Raw genomic sequence first — 23,784 nt, 5'->3', positions numbered from 1 at the left:
TGCATAGTTTGTGCTTTTTTTTGAATAATCATTTGAAACGTAGCAAACTGGCAGCTCCAGTAGTAATATAAAGATTTATCTTGAACTCTGTAATGGAAACTAGCATGTATAAACCTTAATTAAATCATTTAATAATCAATTTTAAAAGAATGTATGTCTGTATGATATTACACTATACCCACATTGGACCAACGGTATGGAGAATGGATGGTTCACGTGTGGGCGTCATTTTCTAGCGAGGCGCAGGAATACATTCGGCACGACCGTCACAGTGCATTATGGGTATTCTCTAGCCGTTGAGCGTACATCGGTTTTACACTCGTTATTGCGGTGCATTGTGGGATTGAATGAGTGCTCTCGATTACATCCACTCTGGTTTTGGACGGCTGTCCCCTCAAATATTACCCTATTTAAGGGTATGGGGGGGCGATTTGGGACTGGACTCTCACTCGTCAGAGTATTAATGAGCCACATCTGCTGCTCACATCTTGGACTCCTATTTATTCCACTCACTTTTAGTCAGTCAATGTCTGGCCTTCGTTTAGGCAACCATAGGACTCTCTTTCTGCTTTGTTTTCAAGAATTACAGACTTACCCGTGAACATTTCCCATGCTTTAAACAATCTATATCAATGGACTACACTAAGTGGTTCATCTGTGAGAGGAACTTACCAGTTTGATTGACTTAGTTGTTTGATGAACTGATCTGTTTGAAGAATTGATCCTGTTGGCCAGCGATCTCTGTGTTCTGCGTTTCATGTGAATTATGATTGAAATGGAATCGATACCTTCAAAGCCTTTTGTTATTATCTAATGGACTCTAAGTTGTTAAGTGGATGTTTAATGAACTGTGTTTGTATCTTTCGTTGAATTCCCCAGCCCTTGGAGATCTTATTTACCTCTAAGATGAGTCTGAAGTTTATATCTGGCCTAAGAAGATTTCTTGTTTAACCCTTTGAGGCGTTCAGTGCATCATACAGACTCTATAAATTGACGACGTCTTTTATTCAAATCAGATCCACATTGTGTAGGTATAAGGTAACTGTAAAATTTACTCTATTCTTCTCGCACTTCACTTTACTTTCATGTATTTCGGGAGAAGTGGATGTTGTTAATGCGATTCTCTGAATTGCGATGCAAACTAACACGGCTGCACCCAAGGGCGTAGATTTGGTTTGAACATTGGGGGGGTTGAAGATTGGGTATGCCTCCTGATGCCTCCTTTTCATGTGATCATGGTATAAATATTGGGGTGGTTGTAATGCATATATTTAAATATTGGGGGGGTTATCTCCCCCCCAACCCCCCCACAAATTACGCCCCTGGCTGCACCCATTGGGCATTATAGATCAGCTAACATGATCATTATAAAGGTCTGTAATAATAATAATAATAAGGTGATACGTTATAAAATAACGGTCCCCTTAAACTCACGCTGGGGGATCAGCTATAGTTTAAACTTCCGCTCCTGTTCGAGTTCACCTGTTTATGCTCCTCTGTGAATACTCAGCTTTGAGTAAACCTCCCACAACTGCGTTAATTTACTGTAACTCTCGTCTGTAGTGAGTTACACCCAAACTATTTTTATTTAAGAGAAAATTAAAGGTCCTGTCAGATGCAGATTCGATGGTTTTATGTTGAAAAATTGCAACTTAATGTCCTATTACAATTAGCTAAATTATGTATACTTTATTTTTAATATTAATATGAAAATATTTATAAAAATGCATGATGATCTGTGTTTAATAAAACACACTCACACACAACTTATATAATATTAAGGTAATCAAATTAATAATAATAAATGATTTATTATTGTGAGTTTTAAATAAAATAAATACTGTACTCATTTCAAAACTACAGACCAGCTCTCCGGCTCAGTAAATCCAATAGTTTCTTAATAATAATAAAAAAAAAACCCTGTAAAATATCAAATTAAAAATGTTTGCACTTAATCAATTTAATATTCATGAGCAAAGTCTTTGTTATGCTGTGGTATTAAAACAGCACATTTCATTCACAGAGTGATGCCTATTAATCTTTCATACACACACGTCTCTCTCTACCCAGTGGCATTATGGGTATTCCTGCCAGAGTGTGATCGTGACTCAAAGCGCAGGAAGTTTGAGGAAGCACCTGGGGTGTTTGGGTCTAACCCTGTGGCTCTGCTCTGTGTGCAGTCAGTGTGTGTTGGACTATCACACGAGGTGTCTTTGCGTGTGATCTGAGGGGCTGTTCAGGCTGATTGCTGTCTCAGTGGTCTAGTGTTGCACGGCAGGGTCTCGGCAGAGCCACACACACATTCACTGAGTTGGAAATCACACAGTCTCTTAATGAGCTCACAGAGCGTGGGGGTTTTTCGACTTAAATCCTGATCTTTTATAGTTCATGAGCTGCCTGCACTCAGATCCAGACGTGCTGTTACTGTACCGTAAAGGGCTCCTGCAGTGTGCGCTTTATATACTAACACTACACACACACAGGAGCGTCACGCACCTGTCTTTTTGAGGGGGCATCAGTGGCAGTTCTGACTCACTTGGTGCTTTCGGCGAGATACGTTTTTTTTCAGGTTGCATGCAAAAGGGCCCGTGTTCAAATCCTGGCCAAATATATAAACAAATAAATAAATAAATATATAAACTGTTTTTTTTTCCATACAACAAAAATGCATGATAAACAACATATGATAAATACAATAAACACACACACACAAATATATGTATACAATGTATGTATGTATACTGTGTGTATATATATATATATATATATATATATATATATATAGTTGTTGTTTTAAATTAGATTTCATAAAACAAAAAAGTAATTTTATTTAAAAAATCAGACCATGCACCGTCTGCACAAGTGTATTTATGCATTTATTTAGTTATTTATTTATTTGTTTGTTTATAAAAAATGCTGTATTGTTCATATTATTTTTTACAAATTATTATTATAAATTATTATATCATAATTATTAATAATATAATTTTATATTATTAATGTTGTTTATTATTATTATTATTTTTAATGTAATCCATAATACAAAACAAAAAATATCTAAAGAAAAAAAATCCAACTACTCACCATCTGCACAGCACGAATCCAAAATGTATTTAAATATTTATTTAAATATTTATTTATTTATTTATTTATTTGTTTTTAAACCTGTGCATTTTTTGTTTTATGAAAAAGAGTCTTGTATGATCTATACTTTTCTGCATTTGTGTTGCAAGAACATCATGAAGCTTAAAATAGGGGTGTTGCAATAAATAACATAAATAATGTCCTTTGAGTACATGTTAATTTATTCAACTAATACCTGAAACCAAAAGTAGGTTGACAGTAAAATGTAGCTTAAATGATGCCTTTATTTTTATGCACTAAATACAGTATGCTCTATTTAAATAGCCACTGTGCAGCGTTATATCAGCGCAGATGATGACTGGCTACACTGGATTGCGGGTGGTTAGTGAATTAGATGTTACGTTTTTCACCGAAATGTTGCATGCAAAAGGGGTGCAATGGTGAACCCAACCCTTTAGTGAATTCATTCAGGTTTTTTTTTTTTTTTTGTAGATGTGTGATCAAATCCCCCATGAAATCAGAATAACCTGAGTACAATTCCTTCATAATTGAGAATCCCGCAAACAGCTGCTATAAAACGCAGCCAGCGAGAGATCAGCTGGCAGTTGCTGGACGATCTCCTACAAACAAGAGATTTATCTGATAAGAGGGGCAATTTAACACAACTTTGCTGATTTGCGAATGTTCTCTCCTCCCTGTCCAGTATCATCAATAGAGGTGCCAGCGCAGAGGCTCTAAATAACAAGCTGCTGATTTTCCGAGCGGAGGAGGGAGAGAAGGCCTCTGTCCTTCTGAAAGATCGAGGTGGTGTAAAAGCGCTAACCTCACGGCACTGTAATTGGGTCTGGACATCAGTCACAGGAATGTTCTTAAGGGGACAGGCGGTACAGAGCTTGTATATGTGCTATTGTTTATTACAGCATTTGTTCTCTGTCAAAGTGCTTTTTTGGATTCAGTCGCAATTTATCGTCCATGAAACCCCCGAGAGCTGCACACCCAAAGGAGAATGCTGTTGCTCAGAGGTTTCCTAGTGCAGGAAACCTAAAGGAATTTCACGTGAAAATGAAAATCCTGTCGTCATTTACACACCTTCATGTCCTTTCAAACCTGTATGACTCTGTCCTTCATGGATCACTGAAATAAACTTATTTATCCATATAACAGAAATAAATGGGAACTTGCCGAGCTTCAAAAAAGTGTATCTCAATAGCTCACTTTAGACATTCTACTAACTATAAGTAACTTTGCATCTTCATGTCAACTAGCAGTCATTATAGTATTAGTTGACTGTCTGCTTAAAGGAACACGCCGACTTTTTGTGACTTTAGCTTATTCACCATATCCCCCAGAGTTAGATAAGTCCATACATACCCTTTTCATCTCCATGCGTGCCGTAACTCTGTCTGACGCACCCACCGCTAGCCTAGCTTAGCACAAAGACTGGAGGTAAATGGCTCCAGCTAGCATACTGCTCCCAATAAGTGAAGCAGCAGTGCTTCGCCTTCTGAGAATATAGTTCCCAGTATGTATACGGTTAGAAGATGGCTGTGTCTCACGTGACCTTGTTATTTGTTATTTGCTATACAAATCACAACATGTAAATAGGAAAATGTTGGCGTTATTTTGTCACTTATTGGGAGCAGTATGCTAGCTGGAGCTGTTTACCTCCAGTCTTTGTGCTAAGCTAGGCTAGCGTTGGGTGCGTCAGACAGAGTTACGGCACACATGGAGATATGCGTATATATGGACTTATCTAACTCTGGGGGATACGGTGAATAAGCTAAAGTCACAAAAAGTCAGCGTGTTCCTTTAATATCTGCTAACACTTTATTTTGATGAACAGACATTCTACTGACTGTAATTAACTTTGCAACTTCATGTCAACTAGCAGTCATTATAGTATTGGTAGACTCTCTGCTTAATATCTGCTAACACTTTATTTTGATGAACAGACATTCTACTGACTATAAGTAACTTTGCAAGAACATGTCAGCTACTAACCTGAACCCTAACAGTTTACTAATACTCTAATGAGAGTTAGTTGACATGTAGTTGCAAAGTTACTTATAGCAAAGACTTTAGATATAGAAAGCACTTAGATTATTATGAATGGAAGAAAGCGTAACGTGGAAAAGTCCCATCTTCTAAATAAAAGAGCCAAGCGCCAAAAGTCACTGTTGCTGCGTTATACATAGACACCACATTCCATCGCTCCGGACACGTCGGCGCTCCCGCATTTTTTTAAATCTTGGTTTCTTGAGCATCAAATTAGCATATTAGAATGATTTCTGAAGGATCATGTGACACTGAAGACTGGAGTAATGATGCTGAGAATTCAGCTTTGATCACAGGAATAAATTACGTTACAATATATTAAAATACGAAAGAGTTACTTTAAATTGTAATAATATTTCACAATATTACTGTTTTTATAAAACCATTTTAAAATCTTGCCCACCCCAAACTTTTGAAATGTGTAGTTATGACTTTTTTTGGACTGCAGATTGTGTTATCTGAGCAGATTGTTGAGATCTGTTGAAGTCTTTTTCTCAGGAGAAATATATGAGCAGGAGCTGTTGACGTTATTGTGAGAAAACCCCACATGGGATCTTAAGTCATGATGACCTTCGAGGTTGAGATCCTACTGTGATCAAATCCAAGAGACATCCGAGGTCTCCTGATGTCCATTTATTCTCATGGCTTTGTAGGAAAAACAACTGAGATAATTATATTTTTCTTTCCTGTGTGCAGAATTGAAAGAAATAAAGTTGAAGAGAGTGAGAATGTACAGGTAGCGCAAAATTGAGCTCTGTCCAGCATAAAAGAGCTTTTTGCTGTATTCATGGCATGATCCCGTGGCCACATTGTGGCTTGGGAAATTACAAGAGGGCATATTTCACTATTCCAATTTCTGTCTCCATGAATGACTGCACACATGAGAGCGCGAGTGTGTCTGCGAGCGTGTCAGAGTGTGTTTGAATGTGTGAGCCTTCAGCCAGCACCATTCCCAGAATGCAGGTAACCTTGGCAACTAATCCTATTTACAGAGTATTGGATTCATTATTCAAGCATTTGGTCCCCATGATAAATAAATCTAATCTTCATTTCTAAGTGACATTTGAGAGCTTTAAATTCTAACAGGCGTTTGAAGACGTCGACAAAAAATACTTGTGTTCTGATAAACAACCTTGACATGACACGAATTTTTGTACGTTTTCGGCCTGTTTCAATCCGGACTCAAAAGCAGAGCAGCAGCGTAACCGCAACAGCAGGTTCACATCGAGCACAATTTCTGGGTTAGTACATTGAGTATTACAGTCAAAATGTAAAAAATGGTTATCAGGAGTGAGCTATTTCAAAAGTGATCAATCTAATTTATGTAAACTACATTGAATAACACTAAAATAACATTGACACTACACTACCTGGTGGTTATTTTGCAAATATGTCTCACGTTTGACCTTACCTCTGTGGTAAGGGAAATTCTGGCTTACCCAGCCGGTACTTGACCATCTTTTAATGCTGAAATATAGTAGCTAAATGGTTGTAGAAATGTTAGCAAATACTTGAACGTTGACATTTAAAAACCCAATTCTTACTCCACCAACAGACGCCAACAGATACTTCATCGGGTTTTATTGGATCAGTGTGTTACCCCTGTCGGAGTCTGTTGGTGTCTGTCGGAGCTTGTTTTTCTGATTGAACATGCATTAGAAAGCCTGAGAATTGACGCGCTGTAATCTGGAGACTGTCGGCGCTGGTCTGCGTCTGTGAATTGGCCTTAACAAGGTATTGTAGAAGCAAGACATTGCGATATCAACATTGATTCGATTTGCAAAATTCACCTCAACCATAACATAGATGAATTCACCCTTGCCAATCATGGCCTCCTAATATTCCCCTTACAATTATTTGGCTCTATCACTCTCTCTCCTCCCCACCTGTAGTTGGTGTGTGGTGAGCAACTGGCGCCGTTATACTGTGGCTGCCGTCGCATCATCCAAGTACAGTAGTACATATGAAAGCACTATATAAATGCCTCATTCATTCATACTGTTTATTGCAAAAGATAAATAGATTTACGATAGACTATAGGTTTAAATTTAAAAATTTGTTTTGTTTTTTTGTTTAGCTTGCAAAAATAGACTTCAGTGACCAGAAGTCATTAATTTTCACTGCTGCAATTTATGTACAAACACATTCCCCTCCTTAATGTTCATTTTTATCTGTCTTTACCAACAATAAATCAAATTTATAATCAGAATTTTAAAATATATGGCCGTTTAGCAGAACCTGATTTCATCTTTGTTGATCCTGGAACAACATTACAATCAACCAATCAGATTTGAGGGACAAGTTTACAGTTTATGTCAAGGTTAGGAGTTAGGGCCTTCTACATCAGTGTTATTCACCTATCATTTCCCTCTGATTTTAGGGATAATTTATGGGTAGGGTTAGGTTTAGGAGTAGGGATATGGTTAGGATTAAATTTTCGAACAGGAAAATATGTTGACCCAGGAACATGTTTAACTTTGTGCAACCGGTCCTACTTGACCCGCTCTGAATGGGATTCGAACCGGGCCTCCGACGTGGGAGGTGGGCATGCTAACAAGTACGCTAAAGACTACAGCCGCTAGCATGCCTCTTGAGGACAGGAGAGTGAGGTTTACACGCACAGCTCTAACTGGCCTACGTCCATTACACTCACCCACCTCAACCTCACTCCCATCCGGGTCACGGCACCAAATGTAACCGGTCCTACTTGACCCGCTCTGAGTGGGATTCGAACCGGGGTCTCCAGCGTGGGAGGCGCACATGCTAACAAGGATGCTTAAGGGGTCACTAGTGTGCCTCTTGAAGTCTAGTAATGCCTGAAGTAATGCCTATAGCGACCAACAGTACATTGACCTTCTGACTTCCAGCGATTAAAATCACTGTCAGTGTGAACGACCCATCAGAGTCAAAACTCAACAAATATCAAGTATATATTTGGGCTTCTCAATGTGTTGTATTCGGTCAGCTCGTTTGATTCAGACACACTGTCTCGCTAGTGCCTCCGTGGAGCTGCGTGTTCATTCTTGCTGTCTTGTGAGAGTAGGTCGTTGACAGCGTGAGAGACAGAACATAATGCATCTCTGTCTCAGACAATAGCAGTCACTGTCTCTGAATGTGTGTGTGTTCGGGAAGGGGAGTTGGATGACACCCAATGGGAGGAACTTGCTGCTGTTCTCTGATGTGAAGACTAACTGTGTGTTCAGTGTGTCATACAGAGACTGCATAAACCTGAGGCCTTCATTTATTCTCTCTCATCCGCACAGCACTCGCTTTCTCGCCTTCACACCGGCATGCTCATATTCTCACATTTATAGACACGAACACAAATAAACACAAACATCTCTCATGAACACAACAGCACTCACTCATATTCTCACATATTCAGTGTGCTGGGCGGCCTGGATGTTAAAAATGATGGGTCTGGGCTGGCACTGACAGCAGGAACAAGTCTGTAGGCTATATACCATAAAACAGCAATTTAATTATTGTTATCGCTCCAATAGCTGTTCTTTAATCATGATAAGAAAACAATGCAGTATCTTAACCTAAAATCTTTATGATGATAAAATGTGAAGGTTGAGTCAGGGACGTAGCATGCACTGCTAGTGTTTTTAGAGAGTTTTTAGAACGTTTGTTTCACTTTTTGGTGGATAATCGTAATATTATAAGAGGGTTTTTTTTTTTTGTGGCTGCAGTGCAAATTATTAATTTGCATAAAACAATGATTTTAAGAGCATGCAGAAGCATCCTGCAGTGGAATAACTGACAAAAGCAGTAATTAAGTTAACTTAATGTATATGGTAAATTTTATAGTATAGTATAGTATAGTATGGTATAGTAAACTTAAAGCATATTTAAAAACATCAAAGCTGAACAGAAATAAGAATGAAATACATTAAAATATAAAACAATATATAGAATACTTAAAATGCCTGTGAGTAAAGATACATTTTCAGCCTAGTTTTAAAAGTCAAGTGTCAGCTGATTCCATAAACGAGGGGTGGGAACTGAAAAGGCTCTATCACCCTTAGTTTTTAGACGTGATCGTGGGACGTACAATAATGCCATGTCAGAAGATCCTAAAGGTCTACTACTGTAGATGTATAAGAAGATATTTAAGATAAGATGGAGCTTGGTCATAAGGAGCTTTAAAAACAAACTACAAAATCGTAACTTGAATCCTAAAAGGGACAGCTAAAATTGGGATGACATGATCATATTTCTTTGCCCTATAGTCAACAGCTGAAAGTGTGAATGAGGAATACCAAAAAAATGGAATTACAATAGTCTAGATGTGAGGTAATTTAACCTTCTCCAATTCTTGGAAAGACAAAAATGTTTTAAGTTTAGAATTAATTTTTTATTGGTAAAACTATTTTTAACAACAGAATTCATTTGCTTGGTTTAAGCTAAATTTTGAGTCCAGAATTTCTTACTAATTCTAATTGAAGGGAAATGATTACCGAACTCGTTGATTAGACCGCCTCTCAATTATGGGGGACCAAATATAATTATTTCAGTTTTGTCTTTATTAAGTTGGAGAAAGTTATTTGACAACCACCTAGGGATGCACCGATATGAAAATTTGGCCGATACTGATAACCTATATATTTGCCGATAAATCTAAATCCAATATTTTATATAATTTTTGAGAGCCTGATTACAAAACCAAAAGTCTCACCATTAAGTGAAAGTGTCCATGTCCCAAGCACACAATTCTACAGTTCTCAATCTCAATATAATTTCATATAGCCTATATGACAGCACATGTTGCACTTGACTGTATTTTCCTTTTTTGAAGTGATTCCAATCATATTTCAAGCCATTCAAAACCATCATGGCGAACAGTGCACATCTGAAGTGTCTCAGCTGAGGGAAATAATCCATTATTTATCGGCTTTAATAGATCGGCCAAATTTTCAAAGGTCGATAACATTAAAAATGAACATTTATAAGTGAATATTGATATAGTGGCCAATATGTCGTGCATCCCTACAACCACCTTTTTCTGTCCTCAAGACGGTCCAGCAATATATGAGGTGTGGTTGATGTCGTCCCCATCATGTCTCTGCTCCACAGGAGAAGAATGACCGGCAAGAGTCAGACCAGCAATGTCACTAACAAGAACGACCCACGCTCCCTCAACTCACGGGTCTTTATCGGCAACCTCAACACTGCCATTGTGAAGAAGGGCGACATCGAGGTCATCTTCGCCAAGTACGGCAAGATTGTGGGCTGTTCGGTGCACAAGGGTTACGCTTTCGTCCAATACATGAGTGAAAGGAACGCACGGGCGGCCGTGGCAGGCGAGAACACCAGGATTATTGCAGGACAGCCACTGGGTGAGTTGCTTTTTTGCTTTACTAAAGCTGCTCAGCAAAGCACTCTTTTTGCTCGGTTCTGCCGGACTGACAGGCGCTCACAGGGGCCCGCGTTGCCTGAGGCGGATTCACAGTGCGTTTGATTTCGCTTTGTGATTTTTGGACATGCAAAGTGTTTTTCAGTGTTTTGACAGTTTATGGGACAGACAAGCGTTATTGTTATTGTGGTGGCATAAAAGTGACATTGCCTTTATTTGCGGTTTTACTGTAAAGACAAATGACAGCGGAAACAAAAAAAATTAAAGGTGAAGTGTGTAATTATTTTGATGCTAAAATATTTCTCCTATCCAAACTTACTGTAATGTGCAAAGAAAACTGTAAGGAAACCATTTGTTGCTTGATTTCCCTGAAATGTGGCCTTGTGGTGTCTTTAAAAAAAGCAAGATCGTTTGTATTTATTTATTTATCTCTAATGTGAAAGACTGAAATCACCAACTTTTCTACTGCAATTTCCTCCTAATTATTGTAAAAATAAAGAAATAATTAGCATTGTGCAGGCCAAGCTTAAAAATGACAGACAGACAGACAGACAGACAGACAGAGAGATAGATAGATAGATAGATAGATGGATGGATGGATGGATGGATGGATGGATGGATGGATGGATGGACAGACAGACATACGGACGGACGGACGGACGGACGGAAAGACAGACAGACAGACAGATAGATAGATGGACAGACAGACAGATAGATAGATAGATATATATATAGATAGATAGATAGATAGATAGATATATGGATAGATAGATGGATAGATGGATAGATAGATAGATGGATAGACAGACAGACAGATAGATAGATGGATAGATGGATGGATGGATGGACGGACGGATGGACGGACGGACGGACGGACGGACGGACGGACGGACGGACGGACGGACGGACAGACAGACAGATAGATAGATAGATAGATAGATAGATAGATAGATAGACAGACAGATTGGTGTTGGGGGCGGGGCTGTCTGTTTTCCCAACCAATGGCAGACAGGGAGAGAAAATAAATTATTATTTTTCCCTTTTTGTTTGTTGGCTCAGAAATGATACACTTCACTTTTCATTAAATTATTTGAAATGCCATTTTGTTACTTGTTTCTCGGAGTTTGATTTCTGAGCTTGTTTAAGCAGCGTGTCTAACTTCGATCTTTTCCAGCGTGTGCAGAATTGTTTGTGTAATCAGCCAGTGGACTTTCATTGTCAAATGAGTATAAAATTCTACTATAACACACGCATATCTGTAACCTCCTGGGAGCAGCGGGATTAAAACAGGAGGCCTGACACATTACTTACCTCTCTCTCCCTCCTCATTATACCCTTGACCTGCTTTTAAAAAACATGGTTTTAATTTTGCAATGGAAAACATTTTATACATAATGCAAAATATAGCCAGGGGACCCTCATTAGGAATAGCACAGAGGACCTGCTAAGATAAAATTTGCTGGAGGTCAGGCTGTAAACATGTACGACTGCTCCACAACTGGGGATTTCTGCTAAATGAGGGTTTTATTCGATGTTAAAGTCAATATGAAATCAAAATTGACTGTGTGCTTTCTTAACATGCGTTCCTAGTCCTATTGTGAACGATTTATTAGTCTGAAGACAAAAATGTAGTAGTAATCTTTCATCAAAATTCAATAACTCGCTTGCGAAATGACTATCCTTTCCATCTTATTTTTCATTCACTCCCCTCCGACTATCTGTCTTTTCAGTATCTAATCAATTCATAATGGATGATAATAAGGCAGTTTCTATTTAAACTGAGTATAAAAAGGTCCATACATTGACTTTTTAGTACAAATATTATGTTTTTTACACTGTGAATATCATCACTATTACACTTAATGTAAATAAGTCGCTGTTTGTTGTTATTTATACTTGATGAAAGTATCATCTACCAGTATTTACACTCAAATGAAAATGGCATCCACACTACCGTTCAAAGGTTATGGGTCAGTAAGGTTTTATAATGTTTTTGAAAGTAGTCTCTTATGCTCACCAATGCTACATTTATTTGATCAAAAATACAGTACAGTAATATTGTGAAATATTATTACAATTCAAAATAACTGTTTGCCTTTTTAATATATTTTAAAGTGTATTTTATTTCTGTGATACAAAGCTGAATTTTCAGTGTCACATGATCCTTCAGAAATCATTTGAATATGCTGATTTGGTAATCAAGAAACATTTCTTATTATTTACATTACTTAATATTGTTGTGCATTTTTTCTTGTTTTTTGTTTTGTTTGTTTTTTACATTTTACAATATTAAAAATGACTTGACCTACACTTTTGTTCTAATTGGATATCCTTCTCTTTTTTTTTTTTTTTTTTTTTTTTTCTAATAAATGCGATTTTACTGAAGTAAAATTGTAATTTCATGTAGACTTTAATCTGTTTTGCTGTAAAAAATAAATAAAAATCTGACATCTAGACACACAGTCTTGCATTCCAAAGCTGCATGCCGGAGTTCAGCGGCATTGAACAGAATGCAAAATTTAGGGGTCTCAAGATACAGTTTCAACATCCAGGCTTGTTGCCAGTTATCCATAAAGTATTATGCAAATTTGTATCAGTGTGATCCGTTGACTACCAATGGCAGTGCAGACAGCTCATGTGATCCGATCCGCCTCCTGATAGTTGGATTTAATCGCAGCCAGTGTGTACACAGAGAGTACAGTCTCTTTTCTATGCAAGGTGTCTCCTGTTTTGAAAGCCTCTTTGCTGCGATTTTTCTTGGGTCTATCTCTTGGTTGTGTCAGCGGCACACACAGGCTGATGTACGATCCCGGTCTCTTTCCTAATCTCCTGGTAGTGCAGGCCCAGCATGTGGAGTAATGTATAAATGCTGATATACTCCTCTGACTGAACAACGAAGGCGAATTCCTTCATTACCGCAGGTCTGCTCTGCAACCAACACCCCCCACCCCCTCAACCTGACCTGGTAATTCCCTAATGGAAACTAGTCGAACGCTGCAGATACCATCACTCTGCTCGGCTGCGATAACACGCGGCTCACTCTCCTTTAGGAGGCACAACTACATCAGAGAGAGAGAGAGAGAGAGAGCCCGGCATAAGATGTTACATATTAATGTTACCCAACACTTCGTACCGATAAGCAGCAAGGATATACAAATACACACACATACATCAATTTTTCTGTACAATGTACTGGACTGCAACGATCTTTGCCATTTTATTCAGGACAAAAACTTTTAGACCTTTTTTTTCTTTTCTTCAAAAACCAGTTTAAATCGTTGTGTTACTCTGTGTTGAAAGGTGTCTGTGTCCTACATATTTAGGCTTTATATATATATATATATATATATATATATATATATATATATATATAAACCTTCCTACACATATTATATGTCCTGTTAAATGAGTTGACATGCTATATTGAAATCATGAATACATTATATATATATATATATATATATATATATATATATATATATATATATATATACTGTATATATATTTACACACAATAATGGCCCTCATTTATCAAAAGTGCGTACACCAAATTTCCAGCGTACACCTGACGTACACCCAAAACCACGGTGACTTTGAGATTTATCAATATGGACGTTGGCGTACGGCACGCTCAAATCCTACGCCAGCTCAGGAGGTGGTGTACGCACGTTTTGAGTTAGTGCGGAAATGCGCAGAAAAACAATTCCTAACACACGCACAGCTTCATAAATCAGACGGTGAGAGGAGTGTAAGCATAATCTTACGCCAACATATACGCCCGTTTCTACGCAAGAATGATAAATGAGGGCCAATATGATTACAATATAGCTTGTCAAGTCAAGATCCAACTTATTTTAAAAGGACTTTGAACTCATTCAACAGGACATATCATATGTGTGTGTAGGTTCATGAAGGACACCGAATGAGAATGTGACAGATAGACTGAGCACCGAAAGAAACAGAAAATGTTAGCTGGCATTCATACGTTCGTGTAGGTGAGACTCCATCTGTGCGTTAACGGCCCGACAGTGAGAGGAATCTAAAGTATTTTCATCACTTTAAAGGTCAAATAAAGGTCATTATTGCTGAAAGCTATTTCTGACATTATTATCAGATTATGTGCAAATCTCAACGCAGAGGGGAAAATAAATTCCTGATTGCCAATTAATTCCACACTCGGGCTCATCTTACTGAACTGACATCTTTTATTAGCGAGGCTGAGACCTGCAGTGACTTTGACTGAGGATTCTGGGTGTGAGCCAGAGATTTAAGACAACTTCCACAAAGCAACTGCTGTTTCTTGCTGTCAATGAATTGATCGCCGTACTGCCACATTATCAGTAAGTCTGACTCATGTGAGCAATTTTAGTTTGTTGTAGTATCAAAGATAGGGTACAGTAGAATACAGACCGTATTATATATATATATATATAATATACACATACATACATGCATACATACATACATAGAGTAAAGATGGCACTTTTTATTGTGATCTCAAACTAGAAATCCCCATGAGGCAACCCACTCCATGTAAAATAAACAAGCTGAATATCATTTAAAAACATATAGTTCTGTTTATGTGGAAAAAGTTGTTTTTCAGGGGGGAAATAACCCTGAGTGCACCTTTAACGCTGCCTGAAACAACTGTAAAAAGACTAAATTCAGTTCTCCTCTAAAATCATCTTTACCAAAGGAGTGTTCACTTTATAAATGGACTGTGTCAGGCATGTGCTGCCGTACAGAATCTAGGTGGAGAATGTTAGAGAGACATTTCATGCCCTGCCAAGCTTCATCTGTTGTTTCTTTCACTCTCCCTCTTTGTGCACGTGGGATTTCATGAGAGAGAGAGAGAGAGACTATACAGGGATCCACATTCACATCCTGAGAGTACCTAATGTTGTTCATTCCTCCCTTTTTTCCCTGGGAGATAAAAGTTCATGTTTCACATCCTTATTAATTATACATGGAAGTTTATAAGACTGCTTTTGAAATTCATGTCTTGTTCTCTGAAGCGGACTCATGTCAGAATTCTCTTTTGAGACCTGACCAACATATATGTCTGTTTTTATGAGACCGGGGCAAGTTGTCACACGCGCCACATATGCATGTTTCCAGCTGAAATAAACAGAGGCAGTAAAACAGCAACAACTTTTGTTCCTTTTCACACAAATTATGGTTACGGGGCAGATTATCGATTAATAAAGGCTAATTTTCACGTAGCGAAACACAATATTATGAGCTCAAAACACTTTTTTCATAGTGCATGATTTTCAGATGATTTGTAAGTCTCACCGAACATTTCATTTCTGACCTCCCGTGATACGTACAAATAAAGCATTGCCAGATTCACATTAATCTGCTTTTAGCACCCTTGACTGGACATTTCACTTTGAAAGTGTTGCGAAACGTGCAAGAAGCAACATCATTTTGCCCAAATGTCGATACTGACACATTTTTCCAATGAGGCTGGGTTGTATTTTTCAGAAATGTCTGAAATGTCTGATGTTTTTAGAATTGAGGCACGTGTATTTTCCTTTTTAATGAATTGTTTTGTATTTAATAAGTGTTTTGCTTTTTACATTATGCTTAAAAGCCTCTAATAGGTTGTTTAATGGCAGGTTGCACTGTGACAACTTACCCCATTTAATGTGACAACATGCCCCGCTAAAGTTCAGTGAGTATTTAGTTGGATTATCTTGTTTTCCTGGGTAATAACGGTCAAAATGTTCTCAAGTTTTAAGGTTTATGTCTAAATTCCTTGCAATACTCTGTTAGTAGCTCCATATGAAATTGATTGAATCCTGTTTGCTAAATTGCCGTATCTAGAGAACTGTAAAAACTAAAACAGCACAGACAGCGGAGACTAAAAACAACAGTTGCGTGCAGGGAGTATTTACAGCTGGAGGGCAAATCTCATTATAATCAGACGTTTCCAGAGGTACAGGTACATCACAGCCTCTGTTATTCAGCTTCTTTCTGTAAAGAAGCTCTCCTGCTGTCTCATTCCAGGTAAAGCTGTTTCTTACACCGTTGCAATAAAGAATTATAGGAATCTTCCTTATAGTAGGCACATTTCCACACGCTTAAGGGTCTCAAAATTGAGCACAGTGAATGAACATAGGTGCATTTGCCATGGCAACAGAAGCATATAATTACCCCTGTTTTTTACCTGGTGCCTTCCTACAATGCTCTTTTTTTTTAAAGGGAAATAGCAGGTCAGTACAGATCTAGAAATAACAGAACGGCTCATGTGCAAATTACTGAAGTTAAAAGTAAATTCAGAAACAGCAAAGTGGATTTTAATGATAGAACAAAAAGTCCAAGATGTTTGTTTCGTGGAGAGCTGTACATGTAAATTGCAACACTGAGCTTTAGAGGAATACTGTCATAATTCTGGGTTTTTAGCTTTTAAACTAATTGTCATAACAATGCAAATAAAGCTGAGACGCTGTTTCATAATGAGAGCGGCAGTGCAAATTACTTTCGAAGGTGCACTCAGTGGTTTTACTCATTAAAAAGTTTTACATAAAGAAAAGAATAATAGGCTATTTTATTTTATATATATATATATCAATATTAATATATATTGAGCACAATGGGTCTATGCAACCATTCAATTTTGTGGGACTGCAAAACACTCAAAAATATGATAATGATAATGATAAAAACAGATTAAAAAAACATGGAAATGCCGTTATTCAGAATTTTCACTGCAAGACTCTATTGGTTTCTGCTGCTGAAACTATAGACACATTTTGCAGTGTATCTCAGAGGCTGTTGTTTACTTCATACATCCAACAAAGAGCTTCAATGTACTGGATTTGTCTTTGAACACTTTGAGCATCCTGTGCAATCTCAGACCAAATATTTCAAGGGTCAGACAGCGCCAGGAAACTGTACAGCATTTTTGTTTTATTATCAAAAACAAAAATCTATATATATATTTTGTCAGATTTTTTCAAGAGGTTTCCCCTACGGCTATTTAGTGCCAGCAGTGGAACATAAGTATTGATTCTGTTTCTAATACTCAGCCTTTACACAAAACACTAATCCTAGGTTAATAACAGAAACCGAGCAGAGGTTATTTCTTTGAGGAACATGTGGAGAATGATCTGATTGCAGAAATGCTGTGACAGTATATCAAAGCGTATAAAACGGATAGTTCAAGCTCTAAATCCAGGTTGCATGCACCATATTCGAAGCTGCCATCAATTTTTTATTCGCAAAATAATAATTTAAAATAAAATCTAGAAAAAATACAGCTGTTTTTTTAAGTTATACAAGATTCAACTCCTTTTTAAGTCAGTTTAATGTAATTTAAGTTGAACTGACTCAAAAATCCAAGTTGATTGTACTTAAAAATTACAGTCTTGTATCATCGTATTAAAGTATAGACCGTATGCAACAATGAACACTGCATGAGCCATGTCCAATTCACAATCAAATGAAGATTCATGAAACAGCTTGAATTAATGGTTTGAATCAGGCACATTTTATTTTACTGTAGCCAGAGCCATCATTTTTCAGTGTCTGATTCGAAATGAACTGGGAACTGTTACTTTGATTGTAAATGTTATGTTCATCATGAGACAAGTCTGTTTACTGACTGGTTGTTTATAGGACAACATGTAATTGAAGACTATTAACAGACAGCATAACAGCATTTTCATTCAGAAATTGCAAGTAAATTTCACAAATAATTACAATAAAAATGGCAATTAACACATTGAATGAAACATACAATTTTGCAGTAGAAAGACTTTTCTTAAAACATACTCCAATAATATTTGTTTTATTTACAACTTCGTTTTTAAAGTGTATTTTTAGCCTGTCACACAACATTTACATATATGCATTTTGCAAATGCTTTTGTCCAAAGTCAAATCAGTTTTTGCTTTCCATGGGAACCCAAGACCGTGGCGTCGCTAGTGCTGTGCTCTGTTGAAGCTTCAGGAAGGTGTAGCTCAAAAGCTGTCGCATGAACTCAGAAGACTTGGAATATAAGTCTTTTTTCCCCTAAACTTCATTAGAGTTTAATATCCCCTCTAGTGAAAGATGTACTGCAGATATTTACTGAATTCATGAGATGATCTGATGTGAAGGCTTTGAATGAGTTATGGGGCTGTTAGTTCTGTCCGTCGCGTGTGTTTCCCCCTGGTGTAGAGCTGCTCTCTCCCCAGGCGTGAGGAGGTTGTTCTGTCGATGGGCTGTTCCTGCTTGTTCCTCTCAGAATCCTTCAGTTCCATCTTTGTGTCTGTGAGTGTACTGAAGTGAACCGCAGAGCAGATCTCCACACGTCTGCCCAGTGCCGTGTCCGTTCACACATATGTTTGGTGCACATGTGCCAGTATGCCTCCAGTTCCTATTTATGGCTCCATTTAAACCTCATTTGTGTTTTTTTTAAAGGCATTGTTTAATGAATACTCATTTTTTTGGTCATTTTTGTCACATTAAAACAACTTTCCCTATAAACACCAAACGTTTTTTATTAATTCACTAAAATCTATGACCGGTAGAAAACTGCAACATAATTGACCATATTGACTTTTTGGCACATGGACCACCATGCAGAGCCATATGAATGTTTTCATAACAGGAAATGTGGCAATATGGCTAAGGACATCCCATTAAATCTAATAAAAATGGGGGGAAAATATGATTAGAATTTAAAATAATTGTGTTCTATTTAAATATACTTTCAAATGTAGTTTATTCCTGTGTTGCAAAGCTGAATTTTCAGCATCATTACTCCAGTCTTCAGTGTCACATGATCCTTCAGAAATCATTCTGATGATTTGCTGCTCAAACACATTTTCTTATTATTATCAATGTTGAAAACAGTTGTGCTGCTTAATATTTTTGTGGAAACCGTGATGCATACATTTTTAGGATTCTTTAATAAATAGAAAGTTCAAAAGAACAGCATTTACATTTTACATAAATGTCACTTTTGATCAATTTAATGCATCCCTTCTGAATAAAAAACAGTGAACAGTAGGTCTAAGTTCGAGTGTTGCCTTGTCTATAATAACATGAGTATAATCTCATATTAATGTATTTGCATGCTTAGTTATGATGTTTACTCTGCATTAAAATTATAATTATTGATGTGCATATATACACGTCACACCGGATTAAGGTAAACATTTCACTGAACTTGAAGTAACTTATGTTAAGGTATCTTAATATTGTTATTTTGTTTAATGCACTCCCAAACACCCCCCATAATTTTAAAATAAATAAATAAATAAAAATAACTTGTGGAGCCCCTGCTATAAACTGGAGACTCATACGTTTTAACAAGGTTCTCTTGCATGTTTGGGCTGTTTTAACTGAAAGCAACTTACACTGACATATCTTAAAATATATTAGTGCCATTGTTTTGCCTCAAGATGAACACCAGTGATGTTTTTTTTCTAATGCACGTTCATAAAAGCTATTAAATATCCTAATTGAACTAAGGCCTAATCCTGGCTTAATCTAAGCCCTGTCTGTGAAACCAGGCCTTTTTTTTCTTTCTAATTTAAACCTTGATTTTTAGGACTGTACGCCTTAGTGGCGCCATGCCGGTAAAGAACGTATCAGACCAGCATGTGGTTCCTGGCTGTGGTTTCTGAAGGCTGATGAGCCGCAGTGATGGATGAGGAGCCTCAGGGCAGCAGAAATTCTGCATCGGTACCGCGAGCCAGAGCATGTGTTCCCTGGATGTGGTGTTGAGGACGCTGTACTGCTTAGTTGACTACAAAGAATCGCACGCCCGCAGCTACAGTCAGACTTGGGTTGCTAATGACATCTCCAGAGAGAAGCACCTGTAGGAGACAGTTAGCAGGGCCCCGGGATAAAAAACGAATATCTACAGCACACCCGTGATATGAAGCTCATCTTACATGCTCAAGATTTCAACAGTCGCTGACTAACCGATTTTTTTAACCGAGTTTATGACATGTTCTCTGATGTGGTGGGAATTGGAGATGCTGCTCTAATTTTGAGCTAAGAATGCATGAAGTACCACATGGATTTGAGTATGGACAGTTGGGACAGACTAGTGAATACTTTCTTGAATTAAGTTTGTTTCTTGTTTTCAGTGAGGCTTATGCCTAAAACTTGGAGACACTGTAATTCGAGATACATTACCGTTCAAAACTTTGGAGACAACAAGATAATAATACATTATAGATGTATTATACATTATAATATATCACAATTTCCGCAGCACAACTGTGTTGAACAATATTTATATAATAATAATAAGTGTTTCTTGAGCAGCAAATCAGCATATTAGAATGATTTCTGAAGGATCATGTGACACTGAAGACTGGAGTAATGATGCTGAAAATATATTAAAATGCTATTTTAAAATATTTGATTAAATAAATGCAGCACTGGCGAACATGAGATTTTTATTTTATTTTATTTAAATATTTTTATTCATTATAAATGCATTCCTTTATCTTATTTTAAAGATATATTTTAGATAAAATTAGAAATTTTACTTCAAAACAAGACAAAATTCCAATTAATACAGTATAATGGTGTTTTTTTTTTTTTTTTGTAGTGTAGACGAAATTGAAAGTGCATCTAACCAGTGTTAGAACCAAACCTACATCCTTGAAATATAATTTCAAATATTTTAGTAGATCATGTTTGTAACTGTAGATGACAGATGCTTGGAGAATCCATTGATTGGATTTACAGTACAGGTTCATCGCTAAGACATTAGTTGGATTGAACTTCAGGGTTAAAGGAGGCGGATTGGTTCTCCAGACGCCATTGAGTACACGAATTAGTTGAAAAAATCCATGTTAATGGCATTACAGTGACAGAAATCCAGCACTCAGTCATCGTCCATGATGTTGAGATCTGCAGGAAAGGGCCGATAACGTATTGAAAATAATCACCATGGCAAGAGAGCAACAACAAAGACCAGACGCATGGAGCCAGGAGAAGTCAATATCTTTTCACTTTTTCTTTACCCTTCCATTTTCTCTGCATCCCTTCTCCCTTTTATAAGGGTTCTCAACCTGTTTTGGTCCATGACCAGTTTATTTGTTTCCAACATCCTTGCGTTCCACACCTCTAACCTGATTCCGATTGGATGAGTCATGTTCAAATCTAATTCAACATAGTGATAAAGTTGATAAAATGTTCTTCAAACTAAGAAAAAATGGTTCTTATGGTTCTTTTCACTAAGTGGATATTTTGGGAGCCAAAAATCGCATTGCTGCGAAACCCTCCCATTGAAAACTTTATTTTTTAAAACTGTTGGCTAATGAACTATATTACTTGCCAGAAAAATTGTTTATTCCAGTTAATTATTTGTATTCATATATTTAACTATTTATTGAACATTGGCATTTTTAATTATATTTTTGTTGTCTCTGTTTTTTAAAAGCAGTGACTCACTCAAGGCCGGATGTTACACTCAAAGAAAAGGCTGTAAAAATAGGGCCCAATATATTATGTAAATTAGAAGGAATTTTCCATACGCACAGGTTTTTTACCCGCGTTTTGAATTACAAATTGCATTGTATTGTGTTTTGGGGTTAAAAGAAATGTCTGTCAACTCAACAGATAATGTCCTGTCAGAAAATCTGTGTTATCCTGTTATTGCTGTTAATTCTGAATCTTGTTGTGTCTCTAATGGTGCAATGAAGAGCCAGATGAATCATAAACTGTAGGGTTTTTCACACTTGAATAGTTAACCCTGGGTCATGCTAATCCCCGGGTGAATAGAATCCTGTATTATCTTGCTTCACGTTTCACATCGCTCTCAATTAACCCAGGGTTAACATTTAATCCTGGGTATTCATAAACTGCCGTTTTACATTGCAGCCTACATTCTTAAACCCTGGGTTAACATCCTTATTTGCTTTTTTGTTGTGTCAGTGTCAATGACTGGACAAACGCCACACCTGATATGTTTATATAAAGGCTTTAGTGTTGCGCATCCACATATTATATTGCTAATGGTACTATCAAGTTGATACTGAATGAACTTTTCAGAGAATAAAATGTTCTCTTGTTCACTCAAATGGTCACATTTAGTGTCACCATTTGACATTTTCCCATTAAACGCTGAAATTACACAGACAGCAACATAGTGTCGGCCCAGATCCGGCCCACATCTGGTACAAGTGGGTGCCGGATCTGGGCCGACACTATATTGCTGTTCAATGTACGTGAATGCGAGGCTGTTGATTGCTACGCATCTATAGTTGTACTGTAACATTCGAACACCGCATATTTTCACACTGTACAAGTTTGGTTAATGGCGCAAAAATGGTTCTAACCCTGCTTCTTAATTACAAGTGTGAAACGTTCCTTTATTCTGGGTTAAAAGTGGGGTTTAGAGCGACGAAACCCGGAGTTAAGTGTAGTGTGAAAATCCCTTGTGTCGTCAGGAACAAAATTGTGTTCTCTCGATTTCTAGGAAAGTCTGTGTATGAGAAATTTTGAGAGACAGAAAGAGGACAAAAAATCTCGAATCATTTCTTGCCACTGAGCAGAACTCATATTCCAGCCATCATTCTGAAGCCAATCTGCAGCGGGACACACTTAGCTCCGACAGTCTTCAAGACGTCTATCTGTCTTCACCACTCATTGACCTTGTGAGCGAACGCAATGCATCCTGATTGATTGAGTGCGTCTGCGTGTGTGTTTGTTTGTGTGCTCATTAAAAGCAGACCGAGGTGACTGCTGAACAAACAGTGTCCTCATCTGACGTCCCATTGGCCGTTATTTGTGGCCCACTGGTTTATGCTGCAGTCTGCTATCAGAAACGGTCACGCTATCACACATAATCGCGAGGAAAGCGGGATAAATATCTGCTCTGTTTGTGGTATTGCTGAAATCTGAGTGTGATTATGTTATTCCAGTTTTGATTACACAGGGTCACTCAGACCTGCTTCACGAACATTAAATTGCAACAGGGATGAAACCGTAATTGAAATCCAGCTCCGTTCTTGTTCAAGGATTGGTATCTCATTCATATGCAGGATATTAATCCCTAATGCACTCTCTCACATTGATGAACAGGTTGTATATAAGCCACAGCATGCATACATACACATACATAAACCATGATGAAATTGAATTTGTCAGTATCAGTACACATGCAAAGCTCCTGTTGTTAATCTCACAAAACCTGTCAAAAACCCGCCCAGGTCATATTTTACCCTGAAATCTTTCTAATATTCTGATTTGGTGTTCAGATAATTGGTTCTTATTGTTATCAATATTGAAAACCATTGTGCTTCTAAATATTTTTGTGGAAAAAGTTTTTT

The 23,784-nt window shown here is 37.4% G+C and overlaps 1 protein-coding gene across 5 annotated transcripts in view; it reads left to right on the top strand.

Moving 5' to 3' along the window:
* The window catches only part of LOC311075851 (RALY RNA binding protein like), a gene marked incomplete at its 5' end in the record, with an annotated part of 121,692 nt that overhangs the window by 59,239 nt on the left and 38,669 nt on the right, over positions 1-23,784 (top strand). For 3 of the 5 annotated variants that reach the window (XM_084103490.1, XM_084103491.1, XM_084103492.1), the window contains one exon: positions 10,202-10,481. In XM_084103490.1, coding sequence (XP_083959616.1) covers positions 10,202-10,481 — 280 coding nt within the window. Of the gene's footprint in view, positions 1-10,201; positions 10,482-23,784 lie in introns of those variants that run through there. The other 2 variants (XM_084103494.1, XM_084103493.1) reach the window with 1 other exon arrangement.

The sequence above is a fragment of the Abramis brama genome (genome assembly GCF_963993115.1).
Source record: "Abramis brama genome assembly, chromosome: 24".
Taxonomy (NCBI): Eukaryota; Metazoa; Chordata; class Actinopteri; order Cypriniformes; family Leuciscidae; genus Abramis; species Abramis brama.
This window is presented reverse-complemented; position numbering and strand designations above follow the sequence as displayed.